The sequence below is a fragment of the Aedes albopictus genome, chromosome 3 (assembly GCF_035046485.1).
Source record: "Aedes albopictus strain Foshan chromosome 3, AalbF5, whole genome shotgun sequence".
NCBI classification, from domain to species: Eukaryota; Metazoa; Arthropoda; class Insecta; order Diptera; family Culicidae; genus Aedes; species Aedes albopictus.
The window spans coordinates 32,987,399-33,001,339 of NC_085138.1; the positions used below are offsets into that span (position 1 = coordinate 32,987,399).

The following is a 13,941-nucleotide window of genomic DNA, read 5'->3' on the forward strand; positions in this document are numbered from 1 at the left end:
TACAAACCATTCGATCAAAGTACTTGTCGAACAATGCAAAAACAAAACAGCATGACTGTGTATCAAAAGAATTCGCAATTTGATTAGCATAGTTTGCGTAACATTTACCTCGCCTACAAAAGCCACACGGTTGCCTATCACCTGACCCAGTGCACTTTTGCAACCGAAAGCTTCAAAATGATTCTCACCGCGTCGAATTTGATATCGGTTGCCAGCATATGGCTATTGGTCGCCGTCGTTGGCGCCAGTTACTACGAAACCAATGTTAACGCCCCCACCTTGGATCCTCACAATAGGAACGCGCTCCGATTGGAACCCTACAAGTGGCCCGACGGAATCGTTCCGTATCGGTTCGCGGACAGTTGCGACCAGCAGTACCGATCGGCCGTTCTGGACGCCATGAATGTGCTGCATCAGGCCAGCTGCGTTCACTTCATTCCGAAGACCCCGGAACAGGTGGAACACATTGAGTTTGGCAAGTCGGAATTGGGATGCGGGTCCAACATTGGGTACCGGTCGGAACAGCGCGAACCGTTGGAAGTGTTTTTGGACGATTTCTGCGTTGGTTTGCCGGGAGCGATACAGCACGAGTTGCTGCACGTGCTGGGGTTGTTCCACGAACACACCCGGCCCGATCGGGACGAGTACGTCGAAGTGCTGTGGGATAACATCGAACCGGGTGCGTATAGAAAATGTATTTTAGTTTCAACATAAAATTCATATCAGTGAGTCAACAATTTGGCGCCATAAAACTCGGTTTGTAGAAAAACAGATGAAACACTGGTAGCCATTCTCCACCTGGTCCACCCATCGTACTCTTTTGCTCTCTTGTGCTAACCGGATGATTATTGAACACCAACTTTGCAGAATTGTTGACTGGCATTCTCGAAACATGCCCTGTTCACCGCAAACGTTCAGCATTTGCAAATTCCAGGATTTTGGATTTACCGTAGAGTGCAGCGAGCGTGAGATTCATCCTTCGCCGCAATACACACGACGACACGACGACAAAGATCGTCTTTAGCACACGTTGCCCGAGCGCTCCAAATGGTTCAAGTTTCATGTCCGTAGAAGACCACCGGTCTTATTAGCGCCCATTGCACACGTTGTTATTAGATGTTTGAAACCGAGGCAGACGAATTCTTCTACCACCTCGAAAGTATCCCAGTCCTTCTTCAATTCCACCCCGTCTAGTGACATCAGGAATGATTTAGGGACAACTGCGGTTACCGAGAGAACATCCGGAACTATACGAACGTCCTCCAGGCGGCCACTTCTGCTTCAGCTGATCACCTAGTCGTGGTACATCATTATCTTGCCGGAGAACATTGATTGGCAGCGTTCAGAATTGTCACTCATTCTCGCGAAAACCAAGGCGAAAACCCAATTATGCCTCACACCATTTTTCAGCGAAAATCTGGCTAGCGAAATCTTCTGTTTGAGAAGGAGAGCGAAAATAAATTTTCATAATTTAATTTGTCTTCCTCGGGCGTTCCTGCTGTCTTCGGCTGACTCCAATAACATTAGTTACTTACCTTACCGATCAGGCTAAGGCCGTGGTGGCCTCTGCTGTACATAGTAGCCGTCTCCATTCCACTCGGTCCATGGCTGTTTGTCTCCAGTTCCGCACTCTGCGTAGGGTCCGCAGATCGTCCTCCACTTGGTCGACCCACCTAGCTCGCTGCGCTCCACGTCTTCTTGTACCGGTCGGATGACTCTCGAGAACCATTTTAGTCGGGTTACTATCCGACATCCTGATGACGTGACCCGCCCACCGTAGCCTCCCGATTTTCGCGGTATGGACGATGGTTGGTTCTCCCAGCAGCTGATGCAGCTCGTGGTTCATTCGTCTTCTCCAAGTCCCGTCTTCCATCTGCACTCCGCCGTAGATGGTACGCAACACCTTCCGTTCGAAAACTCCAAGGGCGCATTGGTCCTCTGCACGTAGGGTCCATGTTTCGTGCCCATAGAGGACGACCGGTCTAATCAACGTTTTGTAGATGGTTAACTTCGTGTTACGGCGAACTTTATTCGATCGTAGAGTTCTGCGGAGTCCAAAGGAAGCACGCTTTCCTGCCACAATGCGCCTCTGAATTTCTCTGCTGGTGTCGTTGTCAGCGGTTACCAGTGAGCCCAAGTACACGAATTCTTCAACCGCCTCGATTTCATCACCGTCGATATGAATTTGGGGTGGCGGGCTCGGTGATTCCTCCCTGGAGCCCTTCGTCATCATGTACTTTGTCTTCGACATATTAATGACTAATCCGATTCGCCAGGCTTCACTCTTTAGTCGGATATACGTTTCCGCCATTCCGTCTCAAATTTACGAGCAATAATATCAATAGCATCAGCGAAACCAAGCAGCTGAACGGACTTCGTGAAAATCGTACCACTCGTGCTAATCCCCGCTCTCCTTATTACACCCTCTAACGCAATGTTGAACAGCAAGCACGAAAGACCATCACCTTGCCGTAACCCTCTGCGAGATTCGAAGGGACTCGAGAGTGTCCCTGATACTCGAACTACGCACATCACTCGATCCATCGTCGCCTTGATCAATCATATCAGTTTATCCGGGAACCCGTATTCGTGCATAATCTGCCATAGCTGTTCTCGATCGATTATATCATACGCCGATTTGAAATCAATGAACAAGTTATGTGTGGGCACGTTGTATTCGCGGCATTTCTGCAACACCTGGCGGATGGCGAACATCTGGTCCGTTGTAGCGCGTACACCCATGAATCCAGCCTGATATTGCCCCACGAACTCTCTTGCAATCGGTGATAGACGGCGGCATAAAATTTGAGAGAGTATCTTGTAGGCAGCGCTCAGCTCAAACTTGTCGCCCTTTTTGTAGATGGGACACACGATACCTTCTATCCATTCCTCCGGTAATACTTCCTCCTCTTGGTAATGACCCAGTGTAGTGCTCTCACCAGTGCTTCTCCACCGTATTTTAGAAGCTCGCTTGGTAGTTGATCTGCTCCAGCGGCTTTGTTGTTTTTCAACCGGCCAACCTCCTCCTCAATCTCTTGGAGGTCAGGGGCCGGAAGTCTTTCGTCCTGCGCACATACTCCTAAATCTGTTACCACGCCACCTTCGGTACTTGCAACGTCGCCATTGAGGTGCTCATCGTAATGCTGCCGCTACCTCTCGACCCCCTCACGCTCGCTCGTGAGAATATTTCCGCAATTATCTCGGCACATGTCAGCTTGTGGCACGAAGACTCTGCGCGAGCGCTTCAGCTTCTCGTAGAACTTTCGTGTGTCCTTAGCGCGGTACAGCTCTTCCATCGCTTCGCGATCTCGTTCTTCCTGCTGGCGCTTCTTCATCCGGAAGACTGAGTTCTGCCTGTTCCGCGCCTGTCTGTAACGTGCTTGATTCGCTCTCGTACGGTGTTGCAGCATTCTCGCCCATGCTGCATTCTTCTCGTTTTTTCAACTGTTCACATTCGCCGTCGTACCAGTCGTTTCTGTGATTCGGAGTCGCGAAGCCTAGTGCTGTAGCCGAGGTACTACCTATGGCGGATCAGATGTCCCTCCAGCCATCTTCAAGTGTAGCTGCGCCAAGCTGCTCTTCCGTTGGTAGGGCCACTGCTAACTGCTGCGCGTAGTCTTGAGCCACTTCTACGTTACGAAGTTGCTCGATGTTGAGCCGCGGCGTTCGACTTCGACGCGTGGTGATAACTGTCGAAAGTTTTGAGCGCATGCATACAGCGACTAAGTAGTGATCCGAATCTATATTCGCACTGCGGTATGTGCGGACGTTGGTTATATCCTAGAAGAATTTACCGTCGATTAGAACGTGGTCGATTTGGTTTTCTGTTTGATGGTCGGGTGATCTCCAGGTGGCTTTGTGGATATCTTTGCGGGGGAAGAAGGTGCTTCGGACTACCATACCACGGGAGACTGCAAAGTTTACGCATCGCTGGCCGTTATCATTCGATACGGCGTGCAGGCTGTTTCGCCCGATTACCGGTCTGTACATTTCCTCCCTTCCTACCTGCGCGTTCATGTCGCCGACAACGATTTTCACGTCACGCGGCGAGCAACCATCGTATGTTTGCTCTAACTGCGCGTAGAACGCTTATTTCTCGTCATCGGGTCTCCCTTCGTGTGGGCAGTGGACGTTGATGATGCTGTAGTTGAAGAAACGGCCCTTAACTCTCAACATACGCATCCTTGTGTTGATCGGCTGCCACCCGAGCACACGTTGTCGCATCTTGCCCAACACTATAAATCCTGTTCCCAGTTCATTGGTGGTGCCACAGCTTTCGTAGAAGGTAGCCGCTCGATGCCCGCTTTTCCACACTTTCTGTCCAGTCCAACAAAGTTCCTGCAACGCCACGATGCCGAAGTTGCGGGGATGTAGTTCGTCGTAGATTATCCTGTCACATCCTGCGAAACCTAGTGACTTACAATTCCATGTTCCAAGTTTCCAATCGTAGTCCTTATTTCGTCGCGTGGGTCTTTGCCGATTGTATCGAGTCGTATTTTCTCCTATGTTATTCGCAATGGGGATTTTTACGGGTGGCTTATTGGGCCTACGCCAACACTCCTGTCTCGCCGGAGGGCCATCGTGCCAGTTCTGTTTAACGTCCCAACCAACATTGGGACGACCACGCTGATGGGGCTACCGCCTTGGATCTAGCTGGGCGTGGTGCAGCGTTTCTTACTCAGCCGCTGGATGCCAGAACAGACGCTGTTTGAGCCGCACCTCCTTGGTGAACAGACACTCGGATCGTACCTCCTCAACCTAGCTGAAGTCAGAAGGACAACAGTGCCCAGGCTGCACTACCAGCTATGCACACAACTCTTAGCTAGCAGTCTTTGTCATCGTTTGACGCGTGGAAGCATGAGGTAGGAACTTATGAGGACCAGAGCCCAATAACACAGACGGTGGTTGCTTTTATGCAGCAAATTTCCTTCAACGAAACGCATGATCGTTTCTCCTATTTTGTTTCACTTACAGCGGTCTTTCACGTCTTCATGCAATATGTTCCGTTGCAATTACCCAGTTCTGGATGGTAGAGATGAAACCTTCTGTTTTCGAGAAGAGCTCATACCAGTCATGCGTTCAACGCCGCCTTATCGATGTGCTTGAGTTTCAGTAGATGTAAATCAAAGGGGTACCGCTGTCCGATCACTTTTGCAATATTTTCAACGCCTTGCCACGCCCAGACCTGTGAACGAAAACTTTTTATACTTTGTACACACAAAATTCAGCATATTTGTAGTTCCGTGTCAAAAATTGAGCTCAATCCACCAAAGCAAACCATAGTTACAGCATCTCAAACTTGACCATTTTGTATGAAAATCGACGTTTGTTCGATCAATTATGCACCACAGTTGACGGTCTTGGCTGCTAATCTTCCTGCGCCAAATCCAGGGCGTTGTAACCATGGACAGCTTCACATACATGTCTGGCTTTCTACGAAATATACCTACACTCCCGTTCAAAAGTTTGGGGTCACCCCTTCAAAAACATGTCATTTTTTTAGGCCCATATCTCCGCCAATTTGCGTCCGATTTCAAAACCCTAGGTTTCATTCAAAAGATAATAAGTCAAAGAAACTTTGAACATGATTTAAAAGAAACTTTTTCAAAAAATTTTGTATGTAAACTTAACCCAAAGTAGCCAAATTTTCTAAAAAATGAATATAAACTTACGGCAGTGTCGCTGGAAGTTGGGTCGACCAAATTTTAAGATGAGAGCGGTAATATGATCCATTTTCTATTAGCTTTCAACTGCTTCTTACAGAACTTAGCTAAAAAATCTAGAAAAAAAGTTATTAAGTAAATTAATCCTTGATGTCATCGACCAAAAGTTTGGGGTCACCCCTCAATATGATGTATCGGCCAAAAGTTTGGGGTCACTATCGTAAAACATGGAAAAGTGATTTGGTGATATCTTATACATCTATAGTTCAATTTTAATTATTTTTGGCTCATTTCAAAGATAATTAACTAAATTTACGTTTGATGTCTTCAACTTAACGTATTTAACGATTTTTGTATATAAAAATGTTATGTAAAGTTAGCACATTTTACCACGCTTCAAAAAATGAGGCAACTTTATGTTAAATTTTAGTATGTAAATTTCAACAAATATGTGTGGTTCAATGTCTATGCAGTAAGTATCATTCATTTTGTTTCAAATAAGCCAAGAAGAATTAAAATTGAATGAAAGATGACAAAGATATCAACAAATCACTTTTCCATGTTTTACGATAGTGACCCCAAACTTTTGGCCGATACAGCATTTTGAGGGGTGACCCCACACTTTTGGTCGATGACATCAAGGATTAATTTACTTAATAACTTTTTTTCTAGATTTTTTAGCTAAGTTCTGTAAAAAGCAGTTGAAAGCTAATAGAAAATGGGTCATATTACCGCTCTCGTCTTAAAATTTGGTCGACCCAACTTCCAGCGACACCGCCGTAAGTTTATATTCATTTTTTAGAAAATTTGGCTACTTTGGGTTAAGTTTACATACAAAATTTTTTGAAAAAGTTTCTTTTAAATCATGTTCAAAGTTTCTTTGACTTATTATCTTTTGAATGAAACCTAGGGTTTTGAAATTGGACGCAAATTGGCGGACATATGGGCCTAAAAAAAATACATGTTTTTGAGGGGGTGACCCCAAACTTTTGAACGGGAGTGTACATCTGCTGGATCTGGGATACATATAGGGGTCTTTTCATGGCACTGCGCATGGTTCTGCGTTTTTTGTACTCCTTGTCTATACCATGCTCAGGTTCCTCTACCTATCGGTGGCTTGACCGACAATATAATGCAGTGGTGCTCAGGTTGATGTATACCGCGGGCCAAATTGTGATTTTGCGTCTGAGCCGCGGGTCGCAGGATAAAAATTATCATGAATATTATATTTAAAAAGCTTCTAGTAAAAGCACAGAGAACAGACATCCAGGCAAGAACAAATTTCATTCGGAAAGTTGTGTAAGGATTCGAATCTTTACTTGAGTATGGTTGCAAACCAATACATGATGAAAACACTCACGCCACCAAACACCATAATGCCACAGTCAGTGGTGAATTGAAACATTTCAAGTGGTGAATTAAATTAGTATGGGAAATTAACCGATTGCAGCGCCACGCCATTGCCACTTGTGTTGCCGATTTCAAATGGCCGTTAAATTCCTTACACAGTTTTGGAACTGGACTTGGATGTCTGTTCTCTGTGGTAAAAGGCAAATTTAGTATTCGAAAATCATAGATTTTTGGATAATTCCGACTACTATCTCTTGCACTCCAATTGTTTCAAAGATCTCAGTTTGACCGTTAAAAACATATTGAAAATAGGAAATTCTATCCAATTGTGAGTCATTTGTAATAGCAAATCATTTATTGCTCCTTATGGCTGGATTATCTACACACCATTTTCAAAATGTAGCATAAAACTACAAAAGAAACTGTGGCTACTGCATCATGGAAATTTTACCACAGAGAACAGACATCCAAGTCCAGTTCCGAAACTGTGTAAGGAATTTAACGGCCATTTGAAATCGGCAACGCAAGTGGCAATAGCGTGGCGCTGCAATCGGTTATTTTCTCATACTAAACTAATTCACCACTTGAAATGTTTCAATTCACCACTGACTGTGGCAATATGATGTTTGGTGGCGTTAGTGTTGTCATCGTGTATTGGTTTGCAACCTAACTCAAGTAAAGATTCAAATCCTTACACAACTTTCCGAATGAATTTTGTTCTAGCCTGGATGTCTGTTCTCTGTGGTTTTACTATATAACAAACAACATATTTGCTTAAAATTATTACTTACCGCTGATTGTATGAATTCTTGACCAAATAAAAGATTTTGTGGCGAGTTAAAACCACTTCTTGAAAGAAATTGGACTTGGGCTTGGAATCATGTTTTCAATCTCTCCTCGGTTACACTGAATATTTCAAAACAATAATAAAACCTATATAGTTAAGATTACCACGAACTAAAATAATTTTTAATTACAACTTGTTCAATCAAGGGAAATTAATAAAAGTTTTTCTGTTGTCATTTAAATCATTTGACCATAAATGAGAGATAAATATTTGCATGAGAATGAGCATTATAATTAGTATCTTTTTTCGAAGTACTCTGCGGGCCGCATTCAAGAGCATCAAGGGCCGCATGCGGCCCGCGGACCGTAGTTTGAGCACCACTGATGTAATGACTGCACCTAGGATGACCTGATCTTCGCGTGTTTTTGCGATACCCTTATTGTCGTTCGGTCATCACCATTGGCGAAGATAGGCCGGGGCAAAAGAGGGCGATTGCCCCTCCTTACTAAATTTCAGTTCAACTAGAATGTCAAAAACGATTCCAGAAAAAAATGCCTTCATCGTCAGACAGTTACCCTGGATACGCCACATAATATTTCTGAAATTTAACCAAATAAATACAATTGCTTTGGCACCAGAAAATGTCTGGTCGGCTCACGTTGTTGGAATCGTAGTGGCTTGGTATCCTCCTTGCTATTATTGTCGCCGATAGCATTTTGTACCGTCTCGAAAGGCATGTTTTTTGTCTGCACTTTTCTGGTTCAGCTCGCTCTATTTTGGACCTTTTGCAGAAGATAAGTGGTATTCTGGTAGCCACAAGGGGTCTTCTTGCACCGTATTGAAGCATTCTGTTATCCACCCGTGGGTTGTTGTAAATTTTTCATATAAAAAATTATGAACGAAATAGGGTCCTGGTATAGCCCAAGTTCTGGTATATCGGGTAGCATCGCACATATATCGTGAGCGGTTACCACGAGTACGGTCATGTCTCCATTAGACTGCCATTCTTCTTCTACCAACCACATCCCATCGTCGCTGTGTTTAACACGGTTCTCCGATTTTTTTATTCTTAAACACTTAACCTATTTTACAACTCTTTTGTCCACTAGGGCACTACGTGAGCGATTCCAATTGGCGGCTGCACTTACACTTTTTACAGCGCCTAAACGTATTCTATTATATTCTTATTTTACTAGGTATATCGAACTGGTAACATGTAACATTTTTGGACTAGAATGGACTAGAAGAGGTTATAAGAACCTTCATAAAATCAAAATTAAAGGTATCAGGTTTTATGGCGGTCTAACAACCTCGACAAGACTAGTTGGACTTAAAAATGTTACTTGGGCCGGCAGGTTCTCCGATTGATGGGTCCAAAAATGTGTGACTTCTGTGAGATCTCGGAGTTCTGCGGGCTTCACATATTCAACAACATGACGAACTAGCCTTGTTGATTGATTCTTCTGCTTGTACTGTGGTAATCGGTCAACTGTAATCATTACGCTTGGTTTAGATCCATCAAGCGTTTCACGAATCCGTCAAATCAGTTACGTTGTAAAACCATGTTCTACCCATATCTGTTCCTTCCCACTGAATCGTAGGCAGATTCGAAATAAAAAAATCAGGTGCTGCGTTTGCAATTGATCAAGTATTTGTCTCAGAGTATGCATCGTTGATTGGTCCTAACAAGAACCGACGAAGAATATCTTCAGTCACCTGATTCTGGTGAACGGAATACGTGACATGAGTTTGAGAAGTGTTATTCCTCGGTAATATGAGCCTCCAGTCCCGTTTGTTTGTAAAGAAAGCAAGTTATATATGGCATATGCCCTTCATTCAGCTAGCTAGCAGGTAGTTCTTTTTTTTTCTCCATATCTACGGAATATCTTCGCGATCATTGCACATGACGGGAAACGGTGTTGTTCTTGTCCGTACGCCATTGAGTTTCGTAAAATTTCCGCATATCGTTCTGTTCCATACTTCCACCACAGACAAACAGACGTAACACAATTTTTCTATTCAAATAATAGTCACAGAAACATATTCGCCCAATGCTAAAAGGATTAAGATTAGCCAACCGTCAACTAGGTGGCGGTAGTGAGCAAACGTCAAACTCGAACAAAAACGCTGCGAGCGCCACACGGTGTCAAAATTTCGATTATTATTGAACATTCATGTACCTCGGATTTTTCTTCGAAAATGATTAGTATTTGGGCTATATATTCATAATCAGAAAACTAGAAAATATTTCATCGGCGAAAATTTTTCCATACATTTTGTATGGGACGTTTTTTTGGGCTAAAATAGTAATTATTGATTTTTAGTATGGAAAATAGCTAAAAACTCATCTAACTCAAATTTTCCCCGATAGAATATTTTCAAATTTTGCATTTATAAATTATAGCCGAAATTCTAACCTTCTACGAAGAAAAATCCGAGGTACATGAAAGTTCGATAATAATCAAAATTTTGACACCGTGCGCCACGGGGTGGCAGTTGGCCAACTATCAAATTTTGGAAAAGTTCGTTAAATCGGTGTACGATGGAAATTATCAGAGTGTTACGTCTGTTTGTCTGTTCTTCCACAGACAAACAGACGTAATACTTGCGAAATTTTCATCGACCACTCTTTTAACGATAATTTTGAATCTTCATAGTGATAGGTTTCACAACCAGAGGCGCGCGCATCGTTTTTCTTTGCGTTGCAAAGACAATTGCACAACTCAGTGTAGCGTGAAACATTTCCACCAGGTAATGGTAGTGTGAGCTGGGCGATGGATTTTCACGAAAATTGTTCTAGATGTTACGTCTGTTTGTCTGTGATACTTCCGTCTTCTGGCAACTTTCTTCTCATCCGTCAGTTTCTTGTACTCAAATCGATTATATATTTCTGTGTTGTCTTTGCGCAATCACCGCTTCGTGGATTGACTTCAACAGATTGTTGAGGTTGTTGTGTCTGTCAATTCCTCTTGTGCGCTTATCAAGAGGGGAACGGTCAGACTAAGACCTGAGCGTCCTCTGCTGTACGTTGGAGTCGTCTCCATTCGACTCGGTCCATGTCTGTGTGTCTCCAGTTGCACACTCTGCGAAGGATCCGCAAATCGTCCTGCGCAGCACGTCTTCTTGTACCAGTCGGATGGCTCACGAGAACCATTTCAATCGGATTGCTATCTGACATCCTGATGATGTGACCCGCTCATCGTAGCCTCCCAATTTTCGCGGTGTGGACAAAGGTTGGTTCTATTAGCAGCTGATGCAGCTCGTGGTTCATTCCGCACTCCGCCGTAGATGGCACGCAACACCTTCCGTTCGAAAACTCCAAGGGCGCGTTTGTCCTCTGCACGAGCGTCCATGTTTCGTACCCGGATGACCGGTCTAATCTATATTTTGTAATGGTTAAGTTTGTGTGACTGAGAACTTTGTTCGATCGTAGAGCTCTGCGGAGTCCAAAGTAAGCTTGATTTCTTGCTGAACGTCTCTGCTGGTGCCGTTGTCCGTGGTCACCAGTGAGCCCAAATACACGAATTCTTCAACCGCTTCGATTTCATTACCGTCGATAGAAACTCGGCGTGGCGGGTGTGTTAAATCTTCCCTAGAGCCCTTTGCAATCATGACTTTGTCTTCGACTTCGTGAAAATCGTTCCACGTGTATTTATCCCCGCTCCTTATAACATAAAGTGACCAGACGTCCCGGATTGTGCGGGACAGTCCCGGATTCAAGCTGTACGTCCCGCATTGTATAGTGTCCCGGAAATGTCCCGGATTACAACAATCGCTAAAATATTTTAATTTTTTATTGGCAGATATATCAGACTTATATGTTGTACTGCTTCTGTACTGTTCTGAACATTTTGTTTATGAATCATCGTAGCTCATTTAGTTTGATTTTTTCTATTTGTTTTATTTCGTGAATCTTAACTAAATGCTAATTCTTCACACTTTTTACTTGATTCTCTTAAGCTCTCTGCATGTGAATATGAAGCCTTTTTGGCAGAATTTTCGTTCACCTTTTTTTTCAAAAAAAATATTCCTTAACGTATTTCAGAGATATTGATACATACACCCACACTATAGCAACCGATAAGGCATTCTAGAAATGCCTAAAATGAATCCTTAAGCTTTTTTTCCAAAGTTGCTATTCTTTTGCATGGATTTTTATGCATTTTAAAGTTTCTCTACAACATATGTTCCAGGGGATTCTTAGAAATGATAAAAGTTACTGTTTTCCCAAGCAACACACATGTTATAATAGAGTTACGACAGCGCAAGTTTTGGTTGTATAGAAGTTTATTTTACGTAATTCTAACATTGTGTTGAAATAACGTAAAATAATCTTCTATACAACCAAAACTTGCGCTGTCGTAACTTTTATATAACATGTGTGTTACTTGGGTTGTTAAAACTCTTTCCCAAATTATCTCTAAATTAATACCAAAAGAAACCTTCAGAGAAATTTTGATTGTACACTTTCTAACTAACACTTTAGGGACAAATGACTTGGGATCCCAGTTAAACATGCACAGATCTACGTCAACGTCTTACGAGACAAACAACGATTTAACAATTACTTTAACTTTGCTACTTGTTTCGCTTGCAACCTGTATTTTGATATTATTAAGTTTTTTTGGAATCACTGAATCACTGTAAAACTTACGATTTGAGTTATGTTAAATTGTGTCCCGCATCAGTACAAAATATATCTGGCCACTTTATTATAACACCTTCTAAGGCGATGTTGAACAGCAAACATGAAAGAACATCACTTTGCCGTAAGCCTCTGCGAGATTCTAAGGAACTCGAGAGCTCGAGAGTGCCCCTGACACTCGAACTACGCACATCACTCGATTCATCTTCGCCTTGACCAATCGTGTCAGTTTATCCAGGAATCCCTGTCATTCGCGATTCTTCCAATCAGCTTGAACTTCGTTTTTGACGCGTTTACTATCAGAAACCTTTACGCAGTTTTTTACATCGTCCATCATTGCTTTGGCCAGGCTAGCGAGCTTCCCAGAGAAGCCGTTCTCGTCCATGATTTTCCATAGCCCTGTGCGGTCGATACTGTCGTACACCGCCTTAAAGTCGATGAACAGGTGGTATGTTGGGATTGGGACCTAGTATTTGCGGTATTTTAGGAGGATTTGCCGCACGGTGAAGATCTGGTATGTTGTCGAGCGGTCGTCGATGAAGCCGACTTGATAACTTCCGACAAACTTATTCACTTCAGGTGAGAAACGACGGAGATGAGGGGATTGCGCTTTGTAGGTGGCGTTCAGAATTGTGATCGCTTGGAAGTTCTCACATTCCAACTGGTCACCCTTCTAGAAGATGGGACAAATGACCTCTTCTTTCCATTGCTAGGGTAGCTATTCGGTCTCCCAGCTCTGGACATTAGTCGATGCAAGCAGGTGGCCAACTTTTCCGGACCTATTTTGATGAGCTAATTAGGCTCCGATTCCATCCTTCATAGCTGACTTATTGTTCTTGAGCTATTGGATAGCCCCCCTTGACTTCCCTTAACGTGGGAGTTGAATCGTTGGTGCTCCGGGAGTACTGCTCCCTACTGTACTGACGTAAACATTTCTACTGTTGCCTTGCTCCTCCATGTCTGCGCTCTCCCCACCATTCAGATGCTCATCGAAGGCTGCTTCCACCTGTCGATCATCTCACGTCCGTCTGTCAACAGGCTCCAGTCCTTATTCCCACATGTTTCAACTCGCGGCATGAAGCCGTTGCGGGATGCGTTGAGCTTCTGGTAGAAATTCCGTGTTTCTCAAGAGCGGCACAGCAGTTCCATTTCCTCGCACTCCGCTTCTTCCAGGTGGTGATTTTTCTTCCAAAACAGACTGGTCTGCTGTTTCCGGTCTTGTGTTTGTAATGCTTTACGTTCTGTCGGGTTCCAAGCTGCAGCATTACCGCACGCACTGCAATCTTCTCCTCGAAAATCGTTCTGCACTCCTCGTCTAACCTTTCGTTCCGTCGACCTCGTTCCAAGAATCTGATAGTGCTCTCGGCTGCGTCGTTGATGGCTACTTTAAGTGTTCTCTAGCTCTCCTCTAGAGGGGTCACATCGAGCTCACTTTTGTCAGACAACGCGGCCTCAAGATCCTACGCGTATGCTGAGGCGACATCCGGTTGCTTCAG

At 43.8% G+C, this 13,941-nt stretch overlaps 1 protein-coding gene across 1 annotated transcript in view; it reads left to right on the forward strand.

Annotated features, from left to right (window-relative positions):
- LOC109419214 (low choriolytic enzyme) overlaps nt 1-13,941 on the forward strand; it is a 14,594-nt gene continuing 653 nt past the window's right edge. Inside the window, exon 1 of the mRNA XM_019693421.3 lies at nt 1-679. Coding sequence (XP_019548966.3) covers nt 178-679 — 502 coding nt within the window. The 5' untranslated portion in view covers nt 1-177. The remainder of the gene's footprint in view (nt 680-13,941) is intronic.